General features: G+C 40.0%; 1 protein-coding gene and 1 pseudogene across 1 annotated transcript; one reads left to right on the top strand and one right to left on the bottom strand.

Moving 5' to 3' along the window:
• Positions 1-9,620: 9,620 nt before the first annotated feature.
• LOC106612802 (14-3-3 protein gamma-2) lies at positions 9,621-19,744 on the top strand. The gene is made up of 2 exons (XM_014214318.2): positions 9,621-9,895; positions 15,459-19,744. The coding sequence occupies exons 1-2, from the start codon at positions 9,809-9,811 to the stop codon at positions 16,116-16,118; spliced, it is 747 nt and encodes a 248-aa protein (XP_014069793.1). The 5' UTR covers positions 9,621-9,808; the 3' UTR covers positions 16,119-19,744.
• A 5,184-nt stretch (positions 19,745-24,928) lies between these two features.
• LOC123724094 (heat shock protein beta-1-like) lies at positions 24,929-25,670 on the bottom strand (annotated as a pseudogene).
• Between the last annotated feature and the right edge of the window lie 2,083 nt (positions 25,671-27,753).

Raw genomic sequence — 27,753 nt, 5'->3', positions numbered from 1 at the left:
CCAAATTATAGTTGTTATAGTTTATTCAACAATTAAGGAGACAGCATTAATGATGCACATAGAGATTTCATTTTATCTTATTTTATGTATTCAAATAATACTTGAGGGCATTACATATTGTTATATAATAATTATAGTTGTTACCCTCTTATTAAACCTCCTAATCCTTAAAAAAATTGTTTAATTCACATCAACTTCCCATTGCTGTTATTGAACAATCTGTGTCATTATTTGACCTGTGCTTTTCCACAGAACCAACAACACAACTGGTGAGAATCAGTATCAAACGCTGGAACTCTGATCTATATTGTCCGGAAACAAAGCACATCCATGTCATTTTTATATTAGGTGTACCCAATCAGTTATAGCTGTAAACATATCGTTTTTACTTCACTTTATTCACACTAACTAAGCACAGGGCAGCACAAAGGCTATATGTGATTTAATCTTCTATGTAATTTCTTCTACAATCCAGCAAGTGTCAGTAATGGGGAACAGCACACACTCCGTTCCTTTCTTCATCCTTTTTGACCAACTTCACACTGCACAAAGCAGGGAAAATTTGGTCATATAACCACGTGTTTTGACTGAAAATATCATTTCCACTCTGTGGACTTTATACTTCCCATATCCAGGTCAGGTTACTCAGGATACCCCACGCCTAACAATTTCATACTTGTCTAATCATAATTCAATCAATCCCTTGTCAACAACCTGTGGATAATAGCCACTCATTTCATTTAGGTACAGGTAGGCTACACTATCCATTTCACCTTAAGTAGTCCCATGTTACACAGAAATAGCACCTCAGTGCGTTGAGCCACGGGAATAATCTCCTAGCTGCAAAGTCATGTTTGGCTATTGCTATAGGACTCCTCCAAGGAGGCTAAAGCCACACACAACGCCCTGAACCAGAGCTACTCAAGGACCATAACTTTACCATGTGTCTGTAATATCTATGCTATTACATGGTAGTTACATAGGCAAGTAAAGTGTAATTACAGTGTAGGGAGGTTGGAAAACTAGTAAAGATGCCCATTGAAATCATTCAATGTGAGAGAACTGGTAGGTCTTCAACTGTCTTCAACCAAACAAAGAAAAGGTAGAGTGTAGGTTTGGAACATAGTAGGTTCGTGTTGTCAACGTTTCACAAAAATATATTGCACAGTTGCACACACAGTTTCCACCCATCACCCACTTCCTCCTCTCTCACTTGACTTGACTCTGAGGTTTAGGTTGTCTTGACAACATAGTGCATATCTCACTTAAACGTCATCTCACGTGTTTCAGTTGTGCCTATTGCATATAGCACTTCTTCTGTTGCTGTAAACTGGGTAGAGGTATGGGTTCCTGTCTGTTAGCAAAGTGCATTAGAAGACAAGAGAACAAGCAACAATGTAACCTATCCTATCAAATCTTTTAATGCAATGAAAAGCTGATATCTGCACAAAACAGGTTGTGAATCAATTAGTTATAGCATGTCTGAGAAATCCTCATAAGACTGTTCTTTTACCTATACTTCACTCCTTTAATAGTGGATATATTCTATTATAAGCCTAAAACATTGATCTCTCCTCTAGACTATAGTCAACATGGACACCACGTAAGTACATTAAATCAATTTGAAAAGGGATCAATAAAATATGTGTCAATTTCACGATATTTAAGTAGCTCATTTTTAATAGTTGATGTTATCGTCTGTTTGCATGTCCTTAAAAGGGGGGACCACTGTCTCTGCCTGTATCCCAAATGGTACCCTATTCCCTATATAGTGACCTACTTTTGGCCAGAGCATGGTATCTGTTCAAAAGTATTGCACTATAAAGGGAAAAGGGTGACATTTGGGAGACATTCTCTGTCAGTAGTGAAGATGTCTGTCTATGTGGGCAGTATGGGCGTAGATTGGTTGGTGTATCTCAGAGACAGAAGGAGGTATCGCTGTAGAGAGACTGTTGAACCTCTTCCTGTGGTTTATACCACGTGACTAAGAGGCTTAATAAGAACACGACTGTTAGTTGACACTCTGTTTCTGCTGGGATAGAGGAGAGAAAGCTGGTAAGACCCTGTGATATACTGATTGATGTAGCTTAATAGATTCATTGAATATCATTTTGTATAAAACAGAGGATAGTTTTACTGTATGGTGGCAGTAAAGACAATGTATTACAAAAATATTGTAACATTTTACTGGTTCTACTGGTTGAGATGATTTTAGTACACTTTTATGAATTATTAGATCATTTTGTTACACATCCGCATTGTATTACAAAAAACATTACAGCTTTTGTGACGATTTAGTTAGTTCGTACCTTGAATTTGCTCTGCTGATTGGACTGAGGAGGGGTTCTGAGCAGCACCAAACATGAAGCTGCCACAGCAACAAGAAGATACTGATGTACAGTGCAGTCATCCATAAAGTAGAGAGTACTACTAAACTCCTCTGCACAGTGTAGTGTTTCCTACTTTATGGATGAGTGTACTGTTGGCTACGGAGGAAAACACTACAGGGACTCCAGTGACATCAATGAAAGATTCTGAAAAGCTTGGAGACCATGGTCTATGTTTAAGTTGTATTTCATTTTTGTACTAGAAATGCAGTCCTCCGAATAAATCTTCCCGTTACGTATTCAATCATGTTTCTCAAATAAAAGTAGATTTCATTGCAATATTGTACTTATGAAAATAAATAAATAGTGTTTCTTCATGGTTTGCTTTCCATGGTTTATGGTTATTTAACAATTGTAGATTTTTGTATAACAATCTCAGTGCAGTTGATAGTAAAAGTAGTTGTACAGTTACACTTGTTTCAGTGTTCAGCATCCGGTTGTGATGAAGATCCTGCCCTGTATAATTCTAAACCCGCTAACATGAGGTACATAGGAGCAAGGGAATGAAACAGATGTTCAGAAAATGAACAGTTTAATAGTACTGCTAAATTCTGCATACTGTAGATATCTTCATTCGATAACCATGATTTCATTATTTTGGCCAATCTTACTGCACCTTAAAATGTCCAACAAAAGGTTTGTAGTTCATAGGATTTTTTTGGACAGAGCTAAATCTGTCTACTGCGTTACTGTGCATGATGACCTGCAAACGGCAACAACAAAAAAACGATCCCATGATCATTACAAATTATGGAGGAGATTTCTGTGGTCACAAGTATTTATGCAGAAGAAAAAATATGACAAAATCTGAATATTTGACACAGTAAAACATAATATCCCTTCAGATATACTTGAAAAAGTTTCATTTTTTCATTGTATCTAATTCCGATTCTTGGCATAATCTCACGTATCCGATGTTCCTTGTTAATCCTATTCCCATGGTAGTGGTTCCAGGTAGTTGGATGGCACCAGACCTCTCAGCCCATGAAGGTCCCCCTGGATGGAGATTAGACATTGGCAAAGCAGTCGTCATTTAGATATACAACCAATGGCAAACAAGGTTTAATTTCTCCAAAGACTACTTAACCATGTTACTAGTCACGGCACCAGACAGACCACCAGACTCCCCGTGGTAGAAACCATCATCATCTTCATCTCCAAACACCTGGCAGAGACAGAGATAGGAGTCAGCCATTTTGTTTCACTGAGATTTGTTTGGTAATGATACAGCTCTACTGTGCATGTGTAAAAGAAAGGAACATGAGTGGAAAGTTATCAGTTCAACATCAACCAGTTGCAAAAGATGACAGGAAATGAGGAAACCACAGCTTTTGCACATCAAGTAGGCCTACGCATTAACAGAGAACAAACAGGAAACACCAGCATCTAGGACTGATAAAAAAAGAAAATCCAATATACTATATAACTGATTAGAATCTGCCTACCTCATATTAAACCAGCCATGTTCAAACTTGGTTTGATCATATCTACCCCTTTAAAATGGGAGGTAACGCTTTAGGTACTCAATCATCAAGTTTGCAGACGACACTACAGTGGTAGGCTTGATTACCAACAACGACGAGACGGCCTACAGGGAGGAGGTGAGGGCCCTCAGAGTGTGGTGTCAGGAAAATAACCTCACACTCAATGTCAACAAAACTAAGTAGATGATCGTGGACTTCAGGAAACAGCAGAGGGAGCAGCCCCCTATCCACATCGACGGGACAGTAGTGGAGAAGGTGGAACGTTTTAAGTTCCTCGGCGTAGACATCACGGACAAACTGAAATGGTCCACCCACACAGACAGCGTGGTGAAGAAGGCGCAGCAGCGCCTCTTCAAACTCCGGAGGCTGAAGAAATTCAGATTGTCACCAAAAACACTCACAAACTTTTACAGATGCACAATCGAGAGCATCCTGTCGGGCTGTATCACTGCCTGGTACGGCAACTGCTCTGCCCACAGCCGTAAGGCTCTCCAGAGGGTTGTGAGGTCTGCACAACGCATCACCGGGGGCAAACTACCTGCCCTCCAGGACACCTACAGCACCCAATGTCACAGGAAGGCCAAAAAGATCATCAAGGACATCAACCACCCGAGCCACTGCCTGTTCACCCCTCTATCATCCAGAAGGCGAGGTCAGTACAGGTGCATCAAAGCAGGGACCGAGAGACTGAAAAACAGCTTCTATCTCAAGGCCATCAGACTGTTAAACAGCCATCACTAACATTGAGTGGCTGCAGCCAACATACTGACTCATCTCTAGCCACTTTAATAATGAAAAATTGTTGTAAGTCGCTCTGGATAAGAGCGTCTGCTAAATGACTTAAATGTAAATGTAAATGTAAATGTAATAAATGTATCACTAGCCACTTTAAACAATGCCACTTTATATAATGTTTACATACCCTACATTACTCATCTCATATGTATATACTGTACTCTATACCATCTACTGCATCTTGCCTATGCCGTTCGGCCATCGCTCATTCATATATTTTTATGTACATATTCTTATTAATTCCTTTACACTTGTGTGTATAAGGTAGTTGTTGTGAAATTGTTAGGTTAGATTACTTGTTAGATATTACTCCATGGTCGGAACTAGAAGCACAAGCATTTCGCTACACTCGCATTAACATCTGCTAACCATGTGTATGTAACAAATAAAATTTGATTTGATTTGATTTAAAAATAAATACATTCTATTAGGATTTTCGTGGTAGCCTATTGGTTTTCGTGGTTGTAAATGGAACTGTACATATTGGAAATGTGTTAAAGGTAGGCTAGAATTGCTTAACTGGTTACGTTGGTGGAATTTAATCCACAGAAGTATATTGTGTCATATCACGTGTTGCTATACTCATGAGCAGTATGGTTTTCCATGTTTGAAGTGGGCCTATATGCCTATTTGTTGGGCAAGACAGCTGGTCATGGCTGTATCTCACTGCAATAGGCTGTAGGCTATGTTTTGGTTATTTGGATCTCCATTTGCCTTTTGTTTACTGCATTTGTTTACTGTTAGTGTAACTAGCCTAAATATAGATTGTTTCATATTGATCTGACATTTTGTTTACTAGGCCTACTTGGTACTGCTGTTTTGTTCTGTTTGCATTCATTAATTTACATTCACAGTGATGTTGGTATTCTACACTCTAAAAATAAAAGTTTCCTGGAGTATCCTTTAGTGGTTCTTCAAATTGAAACTGTGGGGGAACCCCTATAAGTTATTTGAAGAACCCATTAAAAGGTTTCTTCAAAGAACCCCTTTTAAAGGATCCTCGAGAACGTTTCGAATAACCTTTTGGGGTACATTTTTGAACTACCCCCCCTCCCCTGTTATTATTATTAATAATACTGACAATACACACAATATCACAATATTTTAGTTCTGTGTTTATGATTTTAGTGGCAAAGCAGAAGAAAAAAAAATCTAATATGAGGCAAACCCAGCAGAAACCCAAACCCAGCGGGTATATCCTCTGGCATGTTGATGTTAATGTGTTGATGTTCTCTGTATCCATAGCCAGAATGATTTAGCAGAGAATGGTGATCGAACAGGTTTCCTGTTATATTCATCAGAGGTGTAGTAATTATACAGATGATTAAGAAAACATCCAGAACAGTATTCATACCTTGTTTTCTGTGGTAAATGTGAATGAAAAAATCTATTTTGATAATGGTTTTCATACACATACCTTGTCCATAATGTAGAGGTCTATGGGATTTTCATTAAAGAGGTAAGGGAGGAGGATGGTAAATGTGATCTGCATAACATACCAAAACCAATTGACATACCTTTGTATGCCTCCTTGTCTGTATACCTGCAGACACAGACACAAAAGGGAACAGTTCAGTCATCTGCACCCAATACAGCTAGCCTTCAACATATTCTTATAGCCTACAGTACATATTCTTAACTCTTTGTTGATTGATTTCTATTGAATTGTGTCTATTTTCTGTTTTAGAAAGATTTGCATAAATATGTTAAGATTGATATTTCTTTATGATGATACTATCTATTTAGTTCATGGTGTTACGCGGAGCAGGTGAACCCAAGAGCAGACAGACGAGGAGATTGGGATAAGGTATTTATTGAAAAGCAGGGGAAAGATGGGCTGCAGGCCAGAGGAAGCTTGGGTGGGTTGCAGGAAGCTAGGTTCTGAGGCGAGGCTGGAGCGAGGGGAGTTGGGGCTGGGTAAGCAGGTCCGGAGCGGAATCCAAGGAAGCAGTGGAGTGGGGGTTCTGGGAAAGGTGGCAGGATTGACGAGATGTGGGACTGGAGACAGGGACCAGAGTCAGAGCGGACAGAACTGTAGTGGAGAGAAAATAGTGTCAGGCATGGGAAAACAGGCACAACTTGAAAACAGGATCTATGCATGAGCCAATGACTAAAACACAGACTGACTGATCAGAGGCTACGATCTGGCAGCGTGGAAGTGGCAGGGCTAAGTATTTGTAGATGTCTTGATTATGGAACAGGTTGCAGCCAGTTGGGGATCTGCTCTGACTCCAGCACACCTGTCTCCACTCACACAATCACTGGGGAGTGGCGGCAGGTCAAGGAGACACAAGATGAGCAGTAGGGGGCGTGGCAGGAGCAGATGTAACACATGGGGCTCCCAAGTGGGCTCCGAGTCGAGCAGCGGTCTAAGACACTGCATCTCAGTACAAGATGCGTCACTACAGCCCCTGGTTTGATTCCAGGCTGTATCATCATCCGGGTGTCACAGGGGTCGTTGAATGGAGACCAAGACGCAGCGTGTATAGTGCTCGTTCTGTTTCTTCTGTTTCTTTAATGAATACACTTAAACAAAATAACAAAATGACCAACAGTCCCGTCAGGTGCTCTGGACTAAACGGAAACAACCACCCACAAAACCCCATGAAAAACAGGCTGCCTAAGTATGGCTTCCAATCAGAGACAACGATAGACAGCTGCCTCTGATTGGAAACCATACCTGGCCACAACATAGAAAATGACAACATAGAATGAATCTCTAGACAACCCACATAGAAAACAGAATAGACAAAACACCCCCCTGTCACGCCCTGACCAATCTACTAGGGAAAAATGACCTCATACCAGGGTCAGGACGTGACACCGGGGTAGGCCGTCTTTTAACTAACTTGCCTAGTTAAATAAAGGTTAAGTAAAAAAATGTAACCATACAAGAGACAAACCTTATCTTAAATTGAGGAGATCTTTATTTCATTTTTCAGTTAAGTGCCTGCACCTGCTGTCCTTTCATATTCAAATCCAAATGTTTCAGTTGGGCAGTTAGGTTCCTGAAAGAACCCCCATCAACTAAGGAGGTTCCTCGATGAACCCCACCTCCTATGGGGTTCCTGGAAGAACCTTTTGGGGGGCATTGTCAGTGCCAAGAACCCTAAGGTTCTTCAAAGAACTTTGAGGATCTTAGAAGAACCGTTGTTGAACCCCTAATATTTACAGTGTAAGCCAAACTGCTTTTCAGTATTTGTTTGCGTGCATAAATAACTAGACTACTACTTTTAGCATTTGCATTATTTTGTTAAAACAGCTGTGTGTACGGGTGCATTCACATAGGCTGTTTGTAATAGGTGAATTACCCTATCTTGTAGCCTATATTCATTACCAAAACGGCCCCATGTCGCAAGGATTTGTACATAATTCCTGGAAGCTGAAAATGTCCCAGTTCTTCCATGGCTTGCATACTCACCAGACATGTCACCCATTGAGCATGTTTGGGATGCTCTGGTTTGACGTGTACGACAGCGTGTTCCAGTTCCTACAAAATCCAGAAACTTTTCACTGCCATTGAAGAGGAGTGGGACAACATTCCACAGGCCACAACCAACTGCCTGATCAACTCTATGCGAAGGAGAGGCATGAAGCAAATGGTGGTCACACCAGATACTGACTGGTTTTCTGATCCATGCTCCTACCTTTTTTTAAGGTATCTGTAACCAACAGATGCATATCTGTATTCCCAGTCATGTGAAATCCATGGATTAGGGCCTAATGAATTCCATTCAATTGACTGATATCCTTACATGAACTGTGACTCACTAAATCATTTAAATTGTTTCATGTTGCATTTATGTTTTTGTTGTTTGTATGTGATTTAGAATTTTAGGATCACTTTAAGTATAAAAAAATATATATACAAAAATTATCTGATGAAACATTGAATTTGGCTTTACTGCTATTAGCCCTTAGAAGGGAAAGAAAAGGGAAAGGGGATACCTTGGAGGGGTCATAGACACAGCCAATGCAAAAAACCCCAGATATTTCTATCTTAAACAGACATATTTTTATGGGGATTATTTTATTATGCTAATTCTGCAGAATGCATGTTCACCATTCTCCCCAATACAACAATACATGCAGGACTGCTTTCCAGCTAATATTGAGACTTGTGTGACTGACAAACATATACTACCTGCACCTACAGTACTCTGAAACTATGTCAATATGCCACTTAGGTTGAATTTTCACTTAGTCATGCATTAATGTCAATGGGAAGTTAGGATTCACCCCTAAGTGATTCGCAAATGTAATGAGTTAGCACAGGCCGTGATGATTCGTCCATCCTTTGCACTGAGTCATGATGTAATACCATGCTGTACCAGCAGAGGGGGTTCTGAATGACTCATTGGATTGGTGCTGCTGGACTAAATGTACAGAAAGCAGGAGGTCCCTTCTCCATCACTCCATCTCCCTGCATAAACTTGATTTTAATGCACTGACATTGTGTGTGATATAGTGCACTACTTGGTGTCCAAAACGGAGCACTATATAGGGAATAGGGTCCCATTTGGGACTTCCAATACCCATTGAATATTAATAAGGATATCTGACCTTTCAGAAATGTTTGGCAAGACTTCCGTTGCAAGGATAGTATCTGATTTTCTCAGAGGAAACAGGCAGCACAATCAAGTTGTGGCACTAGCATATGATAAATAGTTGTATTAAGCTTATCTTGCCAGGAGAGGTCAGCCTTTGCATTGGTAACTGTGATTGGTTAGTTCAGTGACAGCTGTCAGGTAGAGGTAAGGTTGAGCTGGGGTGTGGACATGAAGTTAAGGTTAGGTTTAGAGTCACTAAGGATACCTATTGGACTCAATTTCCCACACAGCCATTGCTTGCCTAGTGGGAATGAAACAGGAAATCTGATTCGCTCTCATCCCACATATGCAGGACCTCTGGATTCCCATGTAAGGACTGTTTCATCAGCAGCAAGACACCCACCTTTCTGAGTGATGACGCAGTCCGGGGAAAGTGTGAGGAACGAGAAAGGGTGGCCCGTCGGCACTAGCACAGACTGCACGGAACAGCTGCAGCCTAGGTTCACATAGAGTTTCACAGCATTGCGAGTAGTACACATATAATTTCATCCCAAAACCTATAGAATAACGTTCACACTAACCAAATATTAAAATGGTTGATCGCGAGCAGCTGGTGCAGAAAGCCAGGCTGGCTGAACAGGCTGAAAGGTATGATGATATGGCAGCTGCCATGAAGTCGGTAAGTCACTCCTCCAAAACCATTGCATGTGAATTGACTACTGTATGAATAAGGTATGTGATATGGTGTTCAATAAAACATTGAATTCTCTACAATGTAATTCTAATAAATATGAATTATCTCTATTTAGGTATTTGATTGCATTCCCGGGAGATTTTTCATGGATGTGATGTGTATAGAAATACACCAATACTAGCCTACACCATTCAGAATATCACGTCTGTTTCATAGGGCTCAATCTCTGTTTATTTATAACGAATAAAATAGCTAAAATGTGGAGCTCAAACGTTCAAGAAAGGCAATCAATATTTGCTATCGAATGCTCCTTGGGCAGTGCTTGGGCGGTGCCTGTCTCGTGCCTTTAAAAGAAATACAGTGGAGTAATATTACCACCAAATGTATTCTGAGGCACCAAAGAACATTGATTTCTCTGTCAAACGTGTCCCTCACATTACATTTGATAAATGTTCTATGCCACTGGGCACAGACGTCAATTCAACGTCTACTCCACGTTGGTTTTAACATAATTTCATAGAAATGACGTAGAAACAACTTTGATTCAACCAGTGTATGCCCAGTGGGATTTAATATCCCCATGTGATTTATTCAATTCAGATCGTTAAGAATTTGGTCTTTAGGGTAGTGCCATGTGAGGTTGCTCAAATATTACAGGAAGAATCAATCAATATCTAGATTTAATTAAATAATAACCTAGTAAAAATTGTCATATATTTTAAATACATTTTTGTAAGTTAAATGTGTCCTCTATTGATAATATATATATATATATATATATATACAGTACCAGTCAAAAGTTTGGACACACCTACTCATTCTAGGGTTTTTCTTTATTTTTATTATTTTCTACATGGAATGATGTAGTAACCAAAAAAGTGTTTAACAAATACATATATTTGAGATTATTCGAAGTAGCCACCCTTTGCCTTGATGACAGCTTTGTTCACTCTTGGCATTCTCTCAACCAGCTTCATGAGGTAGTCACCTGGAATGCATTTCAATTAACAGGTGTGCCTTGTTAAAAGGTAATTTGTGGAATTTCTTTCCTTCTTAATGCATTTGAACCAATGTGTTGTAACAAGGTAGGGGTGGAAGATTTGGTAAAAGACCAAGTCCATATTATGGCATAAACTACTCAAATAAGCAAAGAGAAATGACAGTCCATCATTACTTTAAGAAATGAAGATCAGTCAATCCGGAATATTTCAAGAGCTTTGAAGGTTTTTCAAGTGCAGTCTCAAAACCCATCAAGCGCTATGATGAAACTGGCTCTCATGAGGACCGCCACAGGAAAGGAAGACCCAGAATTACCTCTGCTGCAGAGGATAAGTTCATTACCGTTACCAGCCTCAGAAATTGTAGCCCAAATAAATGCTTCACAGAGTTCAAGTAACAGACACATCTCAACATCAACTGTTCAGAGGAGACTGTGTGAATCAGGCCTTCATGGTCGAATTGCTGCAAAGAAACCACTACTAAAGGAGACCACTATGAAGAAGAGAATTGCTTGGGCCAAGAAACATGAGCAATGTCCTTTGGTCTGATGAGTCCAAATTTGCGATTTTTGGTTCCAACCGCCGTGTCTTTGTGAGACGCAGAGTAGGTGAACGGATGATCTCTGCATGTGTGGTTCCAACAGTGAAGCATGGAGGAGCAGGTGTGGGGGTGCTTTGCTGGTGACATATTAAGAATTCAAGGCACACTTAACCAGCATGGCTACCACAGCATTCTGCAGCGATACGCCATCCCATCTGGTTTGCGCTTAGTGGGACGATCATTGGTTTTCCAACAGGACAATGACCCAACACACCTCCAGGCTGTGTAAGGGCTATTTTGACCAAGAAGGAGAGTGATGGAGTGCTGCATCAGATGACCTGGCCTCCATAATCACCTGACCTCAACCCAATTGAGATGGTTTGGGATGAGTTGGACCACAGAGTGAAGGAAAAACAGCCAACAAGTAGTAAAAATACAGAAAACCCCTTGAATAAGTAGGTGTGTCCAAACTTTTGACTGGTACTGTATATCTGTTCATATAGGCTACATATGTTCTCTGGATGAGGATCTATTCCTGCATAAATGGTTATTCAGTTTCCAGCTCTTTACACAAAACAAATGTAGGAGGCAGCATAATTCTCTCTAGAATGTTCTGTATTTTGTCATATTGCAGTGAGTCAATGATCAGATTGGATATTGATCATTTTGTGTTCAGTTGTTGAGCTACATTAAGTTACATTATCATTCTGCAATGCACCTGTATGTTGCATTGTGTGTCATTGTCAACGTGTGCAGTAGCGTCTAGACATGCTGTATGTCTGGATATGGTTGAGCTGTGTGTTCTTTAAAGCAATTTTAATGAAATATAGGTTATTGTTTGGTTTATTGATACAGGTCTCACACTGTGAAAAATGCATTGTCATTAGGCCCTAAACCTATATGCCCAGTCTCCTCCAATCATTATGTAGCCTAGCCTAGTGCTTTAGTATTAAAACTGTACTCAACAACTTTTTTTTCTAACTGTAATGAAATGAAATCTTAACCATTATTATTACTTCCTAGTAATACTTTGTCTCATCGCCTGCATAATTTAGATATCTTTCCCCTGCAGATTTCTTGTTGCAAGCAATGCCATTTTAGTGATGTGTGCCTGTAGGATTCCTTTCCCTTTAAGCAATCTGCTGTGTCAGTGCATGCAGTCAGTACTAGGCCTTTTGCAGTGTAGTGGTGTGTACTCGTACCCCTCTCCAATGGGAAATCCCTTGCCACTGCAGCCAGGCTTCTCTTGATGGCAGGAAAAAGCAATGAGAAGTATACTTTTATGTTCTGATCTCACCTTGTACAATATTATCCTGCATACATGTTTGCATTGGTTCCTTAATGCATCAATGCAGTAAGGTGCAACTATAAGCAGTGCTGCTTTGTCAGTGAATGCATTGAATGTCATTGAAGACATTTCTTTATTTTTATTATGTCATGTATTTACAGTAGCATAATGTGTTCAGGATAGTCGTGACAGATTTTTACCCAGCCCATCAATAATTGTTCAGCTTGGCAATTAGGTATTCAGATCAGTATGGTAGGCTGCCTCTCTTCAGTTATATTCACTGATATCAGCATTTTGGTACAATGATGATTCACTGACAAGAAATGCGTATGATGAGCTTTTCCAACATCGCTTGAGGTCTTTTGCACTCTGTCCATTAGGTTTCTCACGGATCCATTACAATCAGATGGAGTAACAATTAGATAGCATAACATTAGCTTAGTAATGCATTTGAGCTGTGAATTGTATGTTCTTGCATTTCAAGCTGGGAAGGAAAAAGGCCTGTTTAGAAATATTCTGTCATCCATGCACACGATGGCTGTGATGTCACCTATCAGCCGCATTCTTTCCGCTCCTCTATCAGGCTGGGAGGGTAATGTCACATCAGCTCACCAGAAAGGAGCAACGTTAGCTTCTCAATGAGGGAGAGCACTTTGCTAGAATGGGCCACCCATTAAGCTGTATTTCCTCTGTAGCCTTTTGCTGTCTGCATCTTCCCTCTCTATAGTTCTAATCTAGATAATCTAATTATTTTGCAGATATTGATTTAGGTGGATATAAATACATGTGTTTTATCAATGTAAGGTTATCTGGAAGTGGATTGGAAGTGATATTGATCGTCTCAGGTCTTTTCAGTTGCTCTTAATGTGATTCAACACAGATATGGGGGTTGTTCCATAAAATGTGTCTTTTGCATCCCTTTGATATTTTAATTATAAATGTTGCACCAATATTGCATTTTAAAAGCAAGTTATATTAAATGAAATGCCCTTTAATATAGACCACATGAATAATTCAATGAATTAGATTTTTAACATGAATAAAGATTCAGCATTTTGACATGTCCCTCTGTGCACTGTCTGTGACTTCCAGGAAGACTTTAACCTACTTAACCCCAGAATTTCAGCGTTATTGTAAAGCCCTAGTTATTTTGTTGTTTTGAAAAAATCCTTTCTGAATATTATTCTTTATTTCATGTGATTATTGATCCATTTTAAGGTAAAAACAACAAGATCCTGCCCTTCATTTTAAGGTCTACCCTATTCCTTTAAAGAAATGTGATCAAAAGAAACAAATCAAATATTGTTTGTCACATTCTTCGTAGGCAACATATGTAGACTAACAGTGAAATGCTTACTTACGGGTCCTTTTCCAATAATGCAGAGTTAAATAGATTATAAAAAATAAAATAAACATTGAACTTCTAATAGTCAAATCATAGTGTAAAAGCAGGTGAGCTGGTTCTACTCTTTTTGGCCATTTTCAGGTGTTTTGTGGTGGAAAACTGAGTGGGTCGAGCATAACACGTCAACAGTGTTACCCATAGACAGACTAGAAATGTTTTAACAATTTAGTTTTTTGAACCTTGCATTCAATTGCCCCTTCCAGTTGCACACAAACTTCCATTTCCCCCTGTCAAAAGGGAATTTATGGCTGATTTAAGATGTCAGCTGTGTTACGGTCAACCCTGTTACTTTATTTGACTTTTTTATTTAACCTCTTGAGATTTTAAAACATGTTTATTTTATTATGTTAAACATGTGATCTTTGACAATGTCAAAAGTAGGTGAAGTCTAACCTTTTTTTTTCACCAAGTTACACATCTCAAAAGGCACCGAATTGTTAGACTGACCCAGGTAAGATACTGTATATGTGACATTGGTGTGTGGGTTCGTTATAATAAGTCTTGAGAATATTTAATGTTACTTATTGTAATTTGCTACATAATGTCTTTAAGTCAGACACTAAATACCTTGTAGGTTAGTAGAACGAAGTGTAGCATTTAGACCAAGTCAGGATATACAACGTTAAAAGTTCAAAGGTTACTGATCAGTTGTGCTTTTTACTGTACACTCTTTGACATTCCCAGGATTAACACGTTACCTCCCACCTTGTACGTATAGAGTCAAGTAGTAGGTTCAAAGCATGTCCAGGGTGACAGCATTACATGGGGTTTTAGACAGGTGAAAAGGTCAGTTTTAAGCAGAGGAGAAGGTCAGGGAGACACGTGAACTGCCTGTGCGATGGACTGACCGTCTACACTTACACTGCAGCTGCCTCTGGATTCCTCGTGGGAACATAACTACCTCCAACCCTCTGCCCCCTCTCCAGTCCCAACCCCCACTCTCTCTCACTCTCTCACTATCTTCAATCTGGTTCTCCACAAGCGAGCATTAGCTGTCCACGTGGCAGTTTGATCTACTGGTGCACTAAGTGACCTGATTGCCATGGAAACTAACTGAATCTTGCTCATTCCCAATGCAGTGCTGTGTGTGCATCCAGTTTGTATTCTAACAGATCATACTGTACAGTAGATATGATAGGTGTGATACTGTATAGGGTTGTGACATGCTCTGATATGATTTCATGTAAAACCATACCTTCTGTACGTGATATTGTTGAAAAATAACTGTTTACATTCATGAATGCATAACCTAGGGGGTTATTGGCTGTCTTACACAGGATAGTGCATTTATGACCACTGCTCTGTCCCCTCCCCAGGTAACAGAGCTGAATGAGGCCCTATCTAACGAGGAGAGGAACCTCCTGTCTGTGGCCTATAAGAATGTGGTGGGGGCCCGCCGTTCCTCTTGGAGGGTGATCTCTAGCATCGAGCAGAAGACCTCTTCAGATGGAAATGAGAAAAAGATTGAAATGGTTCGGGCCTACAGAGAGAAGATTGAGAAGGAGCTGGAGGCTGTGTGTCAGGACGTGCTCAACCTGCTGGATAACTACCTGATCAAGAACTGCAACGAGACGCAGCACGAGAGCAAGGTGTTTTACCTGAAGATGAAGGGCGACTACTACCGCTACCTGGCCGAGGTGGCCACGGGTGAGAAGAGGGCCACCGTCATCGAGTCATCAGAGAAGGCTTACAACGAGGCCCATGAGATCAGCAAAGAGCACATGCAGCCCACCCACCCCATCCGCCTCGGCTTGGCCCTCAACTACTCTGTGTTTTACTACGAGATCCAGAATGCCCCTGAGCAGGCCTGTCATCTGGCCAAGACCGCCTTCGATGACGCTATTGCTGAGCTGGACACCCTGAACGAGGACTCCTACAAAGACTCAACTCTCATCATGCAGCTGCTCCGAGACAACTTAACACTGTGGACAAGTGACCAGCAGGATGATGAGGGAGGGGAGGGCAACAAAGATTAATAAACCACACTTAGAAAAAATATAGAATGAAGGGCCGGTGGGCTTTGGCAGGCGCTTTTGCTGATGATCGTACCACAGCAGCAGTTCTTTATTTTTCCATGTGTTAAAAGAAAGAAAGGTGAGAGGGGAGGTTACATAGGCTAATATATATGGTTGAAAGGGCCTGCTTCTTCTTGATTTTCTCTTTGACATTTGCCAAAACCACTGAAATGTCAGTCAATCCTGAAGTGGTTGTTTTTGGATTGGTTTGGCAGTCTCACACTGGCATAGGGACTGGTGTCGTACCAAGGGAAGCTGCTTAGTTAGGTTTATGCATGATAGAGATGCAGACACTTGAGGAAGGGGGGAAGTTTGCAAATAGTTTGCAATGGTTCCAGTACTAGCAACTCAGCCACTTTTCAACCTCATATTCATTATCTCAGCACCAAACCAGTGTCTACTTATGTGAAAATAGCGCATTTCTATGATCTGTGGTTAAAAAGATAAGAAGGATCCTAAAAAATGCTTCTGTGACATCACCGGGTAGGATTTCTAGCCAGAGATGGGCTCTTTTCTTGCTCCCCACGTCACCGCAAATCTTAGTGTTTGAAAATCAATTTTTTGTTGTTGTGAATTTGAACATGAATTATGCCCCTATTTAAGATTACTCTGTTTTTTGCACCCAATGATATATGAAAACTTGCTTAGTAGGTCTATGTCCTCATTGTGGTTTTACAGACGTCTTATTTACACACTTTATTAAAATATTTATGAAATGCATATTGTCATATTTGGTAGCACTTTTATTTGTTTTTCCTTCGCCTCCAACCCCTTTCGATTCGTGGAACGTATGTGGGTGGGGCTAGGTCTAAATAAGGGTGCACATTTTGTTTTAACTCACAAAAAGCTCTGACGAAGGCCGTGAGGCCGACACGTAAGCTTATTAAAGATCAGTTATACTATCAAGAGCAGTGTGCGGTTTCCTTTTTCATTCAAAAGATCATTCACTGTTTTTAAAATGTTGAAACTTTTGATGTCATCGGGTAGAACATTTTAATGCTATTTTATTTCTTCTACAAAACATACAAATGCGCCGCTTTCACATATGTAGACAACAATATCGTTTAGTGCTGGAGATAATGAATATGATGTTTGAAAAGTTGCGGAGTTGCCCTTTTAAGATATCACTCACTCTTGAAGGGAGTGCAGGACAGCCAAGAAAATGCAAATAGTATTCATCTGACCAAATCAACTAGAAAAAGTCAAATGCAGATGTTTTGTTAAAATGTTGGATGTTCATTGTGAAGTTAATACCAATCATGGCAATGAGGTAAGGATAAAATACCTATCAATTTACTCTTTCACATGACTTCTAGTTTTTTCGGAATATTGGGCATTATATCCATTGTGACTGTCCTCTGACTGCTCTCAGTATGATACTGGAACCAAAGCTTAACCTCCAATCGAGTCTATCTAAAGGCAGAGACAGTTTAAAACAGAGACGTTATGTTAAAGCAGCTGCAGAGTTTGTGGTTTACTTCTGTGTTTTATTAAATGCACTTGCCTACTATACTGTTTCTTCAGTGTAAGATGATTACTACAATAATATCGATTATTCAGTATTGTGCATGCTGGTGGAGTATTTAAACATACAGTAGCTTGACTTTATTAACTTATACTGTGGGTGTTAAGTATTCATATGATTGAGAAAACAGGCTTTGTCTGATTTATTTCTTATTTATAACTGATTCTTATTTTGTTATTATTTGCTATATCAAAATGTACATCGTAAAAATTGACATGTTATGAGCATTGCTATAGTGGCATGCAATATGTATTTAATTTGTTAATGGAAGAAAAAAAAAGTGGGGAAAAACATACCAGTGATTGCTTAATCTTACCAACTGATGTTTGTCATGTTAAATTATAATAATGGCTTTGTCACATTAAATTATAATAATGGCATTGTAAAACAAATACTTTGTTCTTTGAACTATTTGATTACTTATTTTGTCATGTTATTAACCAGTTTGAACAATGAAGTTTTCAGAATCAGTGTTTCTGTTATGAATTCACAACATGGACCACAATTTATTTCTGACAGTATACATTTTTTTATTTTTTTTTATACCTTTTTAGCTGTTTCTGAGTGACGAATATCTTGAATGTGAGTCATTATGTAGCAGTTGCACAAGAAACGAGAACTATGATGATAAAAAAATTATGACAATTATAAATTCACCATTTCCATGGCAGTCTAGTGTATTGTTGTGATGTCACTAAGTCAACGTTTGTGTTTTGTTGTAACCTCTTATGTGCTGCTAGTATGCTATTCTTGTGTGTGCCTCCTTTCCCACTTGAAATAGTTGATTCAGCATACTCCATAGGCATCCTCCATAACCATGTATGCAAAAAGAGAATTATAACGACACTTTAAAAACCCACTTATGCTTGTAGATCTACACAAACTTGCATGACTCCAGTGCAGTGAATGCACATTTCTGCTCATGCAATATAATGCAAAAGCTAGTCAAATAATAGCTGGCTATTAGGACTTCAGGTTGAAGCAAACAGGGAGAGTCATTTGTCATACACTGTTAAAGTTATTTACCACCGAGGGCTGAATGTCCCAACTGAATGATTCCCACGAGGACAAAAGAACAGATCTAAATGATTTAGGACTTTAACAGTGTCCCAAATGCCACCCTCTTCCCTATATAGTACACTACTTTTGACCAGAGCCCTATGGGTCTTGGTCAATAGTGCACTATAGGTAATAGGCTGCCATTTGGTGGCGTCAATAGGGTGCCATTTGGGACGCCACTTTTAGTCTTTAACCCATTGTACATCTCACATCCTCTGAGCTAACCATGTATCCAAATAGATATTGCTGAGGATGTTGTTTTCCGTCTTGCTGCTATGCTCTAGATTTTATTAGATTTATAATCTTGATCATAATTGGCTAAAACTCAGCTATTTTTTGTTGTTGTTGGTCTCAGACATTATCACTTGCCCTGGGAAACCCAAACACCTTGAGGTGTGTCAGATTTAGATATTTATATTCATAAACCTACGGTGTTACTTTATGCCATTCATCTAGTGCCATCAACAGAGAGACACTGTTATACCTTCCATTTTTACCATGCTACTCGAACAGTTAACACATGTAATTTAGTAAGTACAGTTAACATATGTAATTAAACCTGGTACTTCATTAATTGACATAGTCCCTTCTGGGACACAAGGCCACTTTGGAACACTGTGTTACTTTTTCCTCTATGTCAACATAGATTGCGAGAGTTAACAATTCAGATTGCTTTTCCTCTGAAAGAAACGTTCAACTCTATCATTTGTTTGGTGTAGATTTTTGGACACATCAGAAGGGATGGTTTATGCATTAAGTACATGTTTAGTTTGTGTTTATTTATTTCATTTTCAATTTGTTCACCCAGATCCTTGTGTCTGTAAGTTCAGGTAGAACACCACTGTAACATGTATGCTCTCTTTGCTCTGAAATTAAATTAAACTTCCATTGAATCAAGTAAAGGCTTGGCACCATGGCTATACAAAAGAAAACATGTAGACTGAAGGCACATAATCTTGTCAACAAATCGACTACCATTAAAATGGAGGATGTTTTTAAGAAACTTCGTTGCTATCTGTTGCTCATTCAAGTTAGTTGTTTGTCAGTATATAGATGTAATTTTTTTTTATTAGTGTCATGCTGAACTACCAGCTCCTTCACCATACTTCATCCTATGAATCCAGTGCTACAATGTTCCCTGTCCTTTCCAGTATTTTACTCAGTGCTACAATATTCCCTGTCCTTTCCAGTATTTTACTCAGTGCTACAATGTTCCCTGTCCTTTCCAGTATTTTACTCAGTGCTACAATATTCCCTGTCCTTTCCAGTATTTTACTCAGTGCTACAATGTTCCCTGTCCTTTCCAGTATTTTACTCAGTGCTACAATGTTCCCTGTCCCTTCCAGTATTTTACTCAGTGCTACAATGTTCCCTGTCCTTTCCAGTATTTTACTCAGTGCTACAATATTCCCTGTCCTTTCCAGTATTTTACTCAGTGCTACAATATTCCCTGTCCCCTCCAGTATTTTACTCAGTGCTACAATGTTCCCAGTCCCCTCCAGTATTTTACTCATAGACATTTAGAGAGTGTAGTGCACCATATACATTTTAAAAAGGAGTTTAGTGCACCATAGACATTTTAAAAAGGAGTGTAGTGCACCATAGACAGTGTGACAGAGAAACTAATTTGGGACACTGCTCTCATTTGAAACACTCGTGTGCTGTTCATGTGCTGGGTCAAAGATGCTGGGTCAGAGATTAAAGTTCAAACATGTTTGTAGGTATCTGTAGAAACTGTGTATGTGTGCATGTGTATGTGTATGTGTGTGTGAGAGAGAGATAAGGTGCTTTGCTCATCATCATCTACAACATTACAATATGGATCAAAGCATACTTCTAGGCTATAACAATAGAGACCACGTATACTGTACTCTTGCTATGGGTGAAATATAGGATTCTTTACTCAAAACCTAAATGTAATTTACATGACAAATCTCTGTCATGTGGATGCTATAAGCCAATACTATCTGCCATTCCCTGACAGTAGTTTCTCTCTCTCACACACACACACACACACACACACACACACACCCACCAATTATTCATGCACATCTGTTTATTCCAATACGGAAACAGCACCCCAAACTGACTGATAAGCTGAAGTGGCAAGCTGTTGGATCCCCCTACCCTAGACTGCAGTCTCTTGCTGCAGCCTGCTGTACTGAAGCTTTCATGAGATTCATTTCTGTGCTTGGAACTGTCTCCCTTGCCAGCCAATAGCTGATAGGCTCACCCTGCGCAGCCACCAATCCCGTTCCTGTTGCTAGGGCTATAATAAGCCTCCCGTTATTAGCCCCAGTTCCTTGCTGCACTGCTCAGACACCTATAGCATCCTGCAAAAAAAGATGAAAGCTCAAGCAGCAGAGGAAGCATTAGAATTCAGCAGCACCAACCTGTCCCCCACGCGGTGTTGTAGTGCACTACATTATCTGCACCAAGGATGACAAAACCAACATTCACACAGTGGCCAATAGATTGTGAAAGTATCCATGAAACAATATCAAAATAGTCAAGGAAACACATTGTTGCAAAATGATTTATCTGTTGATTATCTGATGATTTCCTGGATTGAGGCAACAGACTAGACAGCATAGTCAATTACAATACTAAAGTATAATCAAGTTAACCAGATAAGATCTCTATGTATAAATCACTGATAAATCATGTCAAACCAACACCTATTCTATGAGCTCTATTTACATGGTAACACTTTCAAGGGTTTATAAAGGGTTTATATTGCATTTACAAATGATTAAATAACCGATAACATGCCATGCTTCCTCCAAAACACGACCCCACCAAGCCGCACTGCTTCTTGACACACTGCACGCTTAACCTGGAAGCCAGCCGCACATCCAGGCCGGCGAAACTCTCCCCTAACCCGGACAACGCTGGGCCAATTGTGTGCCGCCTCATGGGTCTCCCAGTCACGGCCGGCTGCGACACAGCCTTGGATCAAACCAGGGTCTGTAGTGATGCCTCTGGCACTGCAATGCAGTGCATTAGACCGTGCGCCTCTCGGGAGGCCCAACAATGAACTTCTTGACCATCTAGTTTGGAGTTTACTTTCAAAAGGCAGCCCTGCTAAAGGTGTTGACAGATAATAAAAGAAGATAATGTATGATTCACTACCTGAAAAAATACAAAAGCTACAGTAATAACCAAGCTATATACAGTTGAAGTCGGAAGTTTATATACACTTAAGTTGGAGTCATTAAAACTAGTTTTTCAATACACTCCACAAATTTCTTGTTAAGAAACTATAGTTTTGGCAAGTCGGTTAGGACATCTACTTTGTGCATGACAAGTCATTTTTCCAACAATTGTTTACAGATTATTTCACTAATAATCAATAATTCATTGTATCGCAATTCCAGTGGGTCAGAAGTTTACATACATTAAGTTGACTGTGCCTTTAAACAGCTTGGAAAATTCCAGAAAATTATGTCATGGCTTTAGAAGCTTCTGATAGGCTAATTGACATCATTTGAGTAATGTCTTTGCTTGACATCATGGGAAAATCAAAAGAAATCAGCCAAGACCTCAGAAAACAATTGTAGACCACAAGTCTGGTTCATCCTTGGGACCAATTTCCAAACACCTGAAGGTACCACGTTCATCTGTACAAACAATAGAACGCAAGTATAAACACCATGGGACCACACAGTTGTCATACCGCTCTGGAAGGAGACGCATTCTGTCTCCTAGAGATGAACGTACTTTGGTGTGAAAGGTGCAAATCAATCCCAGAACAACAGCAAGGAAGAAGCCACTGCTCCAAAACCGCCATAAAAAAGCCAGACTACGGTTTGCAATTGCACATGGGGACAAAGATCGTACTTTTTGGAGAAATGTCCTCTGGTCTGATGAAACAAAAATAGAACTGTTTGGACATAATGACCATCGTTATGTTTGGAGGAAAAAGAGGGAGGGTGGTAGCATCATGTTGTGGGGGTGCTTTTCTGCAGGAGGGACTGGTGCACTTCACAAAATAGATGGCATCATGAGGCAGGAAAAAGATGTGGGTATATTGAAGCAACATCTCAAGACATCAGTCAGGAAGTTAAAGCTTGGTCGTAAATGTGTCTTCCAAATGGACAATGACCCCAAGCATACTTCCAAAGTTGTGGCAAAATGGCTTAAGGACAACAAAGTCAAGTTATTGGAGTGGCCATCACAAAGCCCTGACCTCAAACCTATAGAACATTTCTGGGCAGAACTGAAAAAGCGTGTGTGAGCAAGGAGACCTACAAACCTGACTCAGTTACACCAGCTCTGTCAGGAGTTTGACCCAAGTTAAACAATTTAAAGGCAATGCTACCAAATGCTAATTGAGTGTATGTAAACTTCTGACCCACTGGGAATGTGATGAAGGAAACAAAAGCTGAAATAAATTATTCTCTCTACTATTATTCGGACATTTCACATTCTTAAAAAAAAGTGGTGATCCTAACTGACCTAAGACAGGGAATTTTTACTAGGATTAAATGTCAGGAATTGTGAAAAACTGAGTTTAAATGTATTTGGCTAAGGTGTATGTAAACTTCCGACTTCAACTCTATAAACTTCATTCAAGACAATACATGTTTTGTGTTTTCATTCATTCCTGACAAAAGCTGTGTGTACAGTGTATAGAGGAAACCTCACGGGCACCATCTGAACCGTGCACTACATGTGTTAATAGTCTTTGACAGAATTAACTATGCTATTGTATTGTATTCTTACAGTAATGTTATTACATAATTTGCCTGCTACGTCCACTGTGGAATCTGAAGCTAGCCTGCTGTGCTACAAAGTATTTATTTACAGTGTAAATGACTATCATAACGTAGAGTGAGGTGGTGTGCTAAATTTGGCTCAGAGATTTTTGCTTGTTATACAAGAGTATGTTGGTCTCTGATGGACTGACTACACAGTAGCCTAGTCTCTGGGGTGGGCTGTCACATTGATGTACCCAGTCTTCTCAGTGTCTACTCACAGGCTGCAGGCGGAGAGTACTGTTATTAGAATTATCTGTGTACTCAGATTCTACAGTACTTCTAGCTTTTTAATAGGATGATATTTCTGGAGCTCCACTGCTATTCTCTTTTTCCCTTCACATTTTGGATTATTAATAACAAAATGCATGGTGATCTAATGCATCTGCTTGTCTTCTGGTATATTTTACATGCAGTAAATTACAAGTACCAAAGATACAAGTATTAGTAAGTTAGGAGTACCAAAACAAAGCATTTTCATAGTTCCATGTTGGGATACAGATAACCACAGCTTGCAGGGTTGGGAATGGCATACCTTATTGCTTGAGAAGTTTGAAACTGGTTAAATCTGGCATTCTATCAGACAATTGTCCCAATCTAATCCTTTATCAAACTTCAAGATTTGCTGACCTGTTTTGAGGATTAATTTCCTCTTACTCAGATTTGTCTGTTACCTTTGGCCATGAAATATATATACAGTTGAAGTCGGAAGTTTACATACACTGTCACAATCATCGTACGAACTGGAAGCATACTCGGACCAACGTGCAGCGTGATCTGGGTTCCACATATTTTATTTAAGTGAAATGCACAAAACAATAAACGATACATGACGCTCAAGCAGTGCTCATATGCAACTACACAGAAACAAGATCCCACAAACACAGGTGGAAAAATAGCTACTTAAATATGATCCCCAATTAGAGACAACGATTACCAGCTGCCTCTAATTGGGAATCATACAGAACACCAACATAGAAAAAGAAACTAGAACACAACATAGACATAGAAATACTAGATCACCCCCTAGTCACACCCTGACCTACTACACCATAGAGAAACAAAGGCTCTCTATGGTCAGGGCGTGACATACACCTTTGCCAAATACATTTAAACTCAGTTTTTCACAATTCCTGACATTTAATCCTAGTAAAAATTCCCTGTTTTAGGTCAGCTAGGATCACCACTTTATTTTAAGAATGTGAAATGTCAAAATAACTGTAGAGAATTACTTATTTTAGCTTCTATTTCTTTCATCACATTCCTAGTGGGTCAGAAGTTTACATACACTGAATTGGTATTTGGTAGCATTGCCTTTAAATTGTTTACCCTGGGTCAAACTTTTCGGGTACCTTTCCACAAGCTTCCCCCAGTAAGTTGGGTGAATTTTGGCCCATTCCTCCTGACAGAGCTGGTGTAACTGAGTCGTTGGAAGCTTACTCATGGGGAGTTTACTTATTGCTGATGGCCATGGAGCGGCCTCCTTCCTGTATGGCTGGCAAGGGCAGTGGGGCCTCGACGCTGGGCACACCCTCTGGAGAGAGAGAGGAGGTCACCTTCTCAGAGTCCACACCGGGGAGAAGGCTGCAGCCAGGAGACAGAAAACGTTTCTATCAGAGGAGAGTACTCTCATGTGGCAGAAGTTATTATTGTCCATGTCGGCATTCCAAATTGCACCATATTCCTTCTATACTGTAGTGTGCTTCTTTTGACCAAGGCCTAAAGGGCTCTGGTCAAAAGTTGTGCACCATATAAGGAATAGTGTGCCATTTGGGACGTATCATTGCAATCATCACCCAAGACATGTTACTTTAGATTTACAGTTTGATAACTATCCAAATGATCTGCTTTGTACTCATGTGATTTTCCTGGTGAAGTGCCTTGGCACGTAGCCGTGTTCATCTCTTCTCTCCTAGTGCTTTCCTGTTGATATGACAGACACATTGGGGTTTGGAGTGTATCTTCAGTGTGTACAGTAGGTGTATGACTGTTAGTTCCCACATTGAGTTCGGTCTACAGTATATGCTTTAGAGTGCACCTGGCTGTAGTATATTGTATGTGTATTGGGCTGCTATTTTAAAAGGCTTGTCTCCCTCCTACAGCTGCTCTGGGATACCTTTACCAACAAAGATTTGGCATTGACCCTTAACTATAGGCTGCAGTACTGTACATGACTAAGAAATGTAGCATATCTTCTAGCTTTGTCTGTCCAGTAGTTTTATGGGCTTTCAAAAACCATACAGTGCAAATCCATCTCAATGGGCTACTTGCAGTCCTTAAAATACAATGCCTTGTGGTTAAAATATCAAAAAGAGAGAGGAATGCATTTCAGTGGTACAGTTGCTCCAAACAGCTAAGCTGTTAGCAAGCCATGAGCGATTTTCCAGAAACATGCATGTCAAGTGGAGCAACCAGTTGCTATATGTGCCAATGACTGTAGTAAATAAATAAATAAAAAGGAGGGACACATGTCTGGTCTGACATACAGGCCCGGCCAGAAGCACTTTAGTTGTTTATTTCCATACACCTTGACAACTGTCCACACTCAGAGAACATGAACAAGATTGTACAGATTTAAGCGCTTAATACACCACCACCATCCATCCAACCATTCATCCACAACAGTGGAGCCATATAAATAATCAAAGATAAGCTCATGTGTCCTAAGACATATATATGAGATATTCTGTACCCACCATGGAAAAAATGACGTGTAGCAGGACCATGGACATTAGAGGTAATCTCTCTATGCTGGGTGTGACATGCTGTGGGCCCACACAGCAGGAACGTAAATAATACACCGTACCTACTGCACAGACCTCATGGTACAAAAGCAACAACAAACACGCCCAAAGGATTACACTGCAAAACGCAGCGGTAGCAACAAAGGCTCGGCTTGAGCATTGCAAATAGTCATTTTATTTCCTGTTGTTGCACTTTTTGATCATGTAAATCATTACCTTTTTGATTGAAACGTGTAATTGTGTATTTCCTGTTTTGCTATCTATTGTTGGTTCTGGTTGGTTAGTATCCACACACTGAGGGAGAGACAGAGAGCAGACCCAACAGAGACAGTATACAGCAGTGGAGATTTGTCAAGACCTTGCAAATGAAAACAAATACTTTGTAATCTGCAGTTATTTGCATTGAGTTTCAAAAACAATTTGATGAAACGTTTTGTTATTAAGAATCATGAACTGAAGGACTGTGAAAACAGTCTACCAAGGAATATAGCCGAGAGATGAGCTCTCTGGCGCATTGGCAGGTCTGAAAGTGATTGTTTAATTTGTGTGTTTAGGACTTGACAGCATGTCAGCGACACCAGCATTGTCTTTGTGTGAAAATCAACTGGGACCTTAGTGTGTTTTGGCTGGGTTTTGCAAACCAGTCAGTTATATGAAGCTCAGAGAGAAAGAGACATGGGCAACATGACTGCTAGCATGATGGAGTCGTGAGGGACTTGGAACAGACTGACAGAGTTGGGGATGGGAAATGGACTCTGAGAAACCCAAGCCCATGATGGAGCTGACTGGGTTATAACAGCTGTAATGGGTTTAGCTGGGCCGGGGGAGTCCCACTTGGCCTCTGCATTGGCCTGGCTGGCTCAGCCTGTTGCTGAGGCTGTCATGGCAGATGTCACTGGCAAGGGAGCAGAGAATGATCAGCTATACACCATACAGTTCTCCCAAAGAAGACAGGCTGTGCTGGAGGGTTGGTGGTCTCCCGAGCACATAGGGAGGTGTGCTCTACCATACACAGGTATGTACTTCACACAGGCTTAGGGAGATCGTTTTTTTTATCAGTTACAATACAACACATTTTCTGTTTCCTGTGTAGTCTATTTTATGTAAGGAATCATAACAATCAATTACCAACTGAATTGTACCTCTATCAGTAGACCAATGGATTTTGATGTGTAATGTGGAGAAACAAGTCAGTTTTATGCATTCTATTTCTAAGGTGTGGTCCGATCAAAAACAGAGCACTATTGTGCTGTTGCCTGGCAACTGTTTCCACAGTAACCCTTGCTCAGAAACATTCCACTGTGGTTTTCGAGGAGTGCCATGTATAGCAATGGGAAAATAAACTGATCACAAAAATGCTAACTAATGTAAAGAATGATTAAATATGGTCCAAAGTGATGGGCATGCTTCAATACAATACATGAATGGACATATAATGAACATGCCTTTTTTATTTTGTTACAGCTCACATGGAGGCTGTGCATGCAGCATGTACCCCTGACACCTGTACA

Source organism: Salmo salar, chromosome ssa09 (genome assembly GCF_905237065.1).
Source record: "Salmo salar chromosome ssa09, Ssal_v3.1, whole genome shotgun sequence".
Classification (NCBI taxonomy): Eukaryota; Metazoa; Chordata; class Actinopteri; order Salmoniformes; family Salmonidae; genus Salmo; species Salmo salar.
This window is presented reverse-complemented; position numbering and strand designations above follow the sequence as displayed.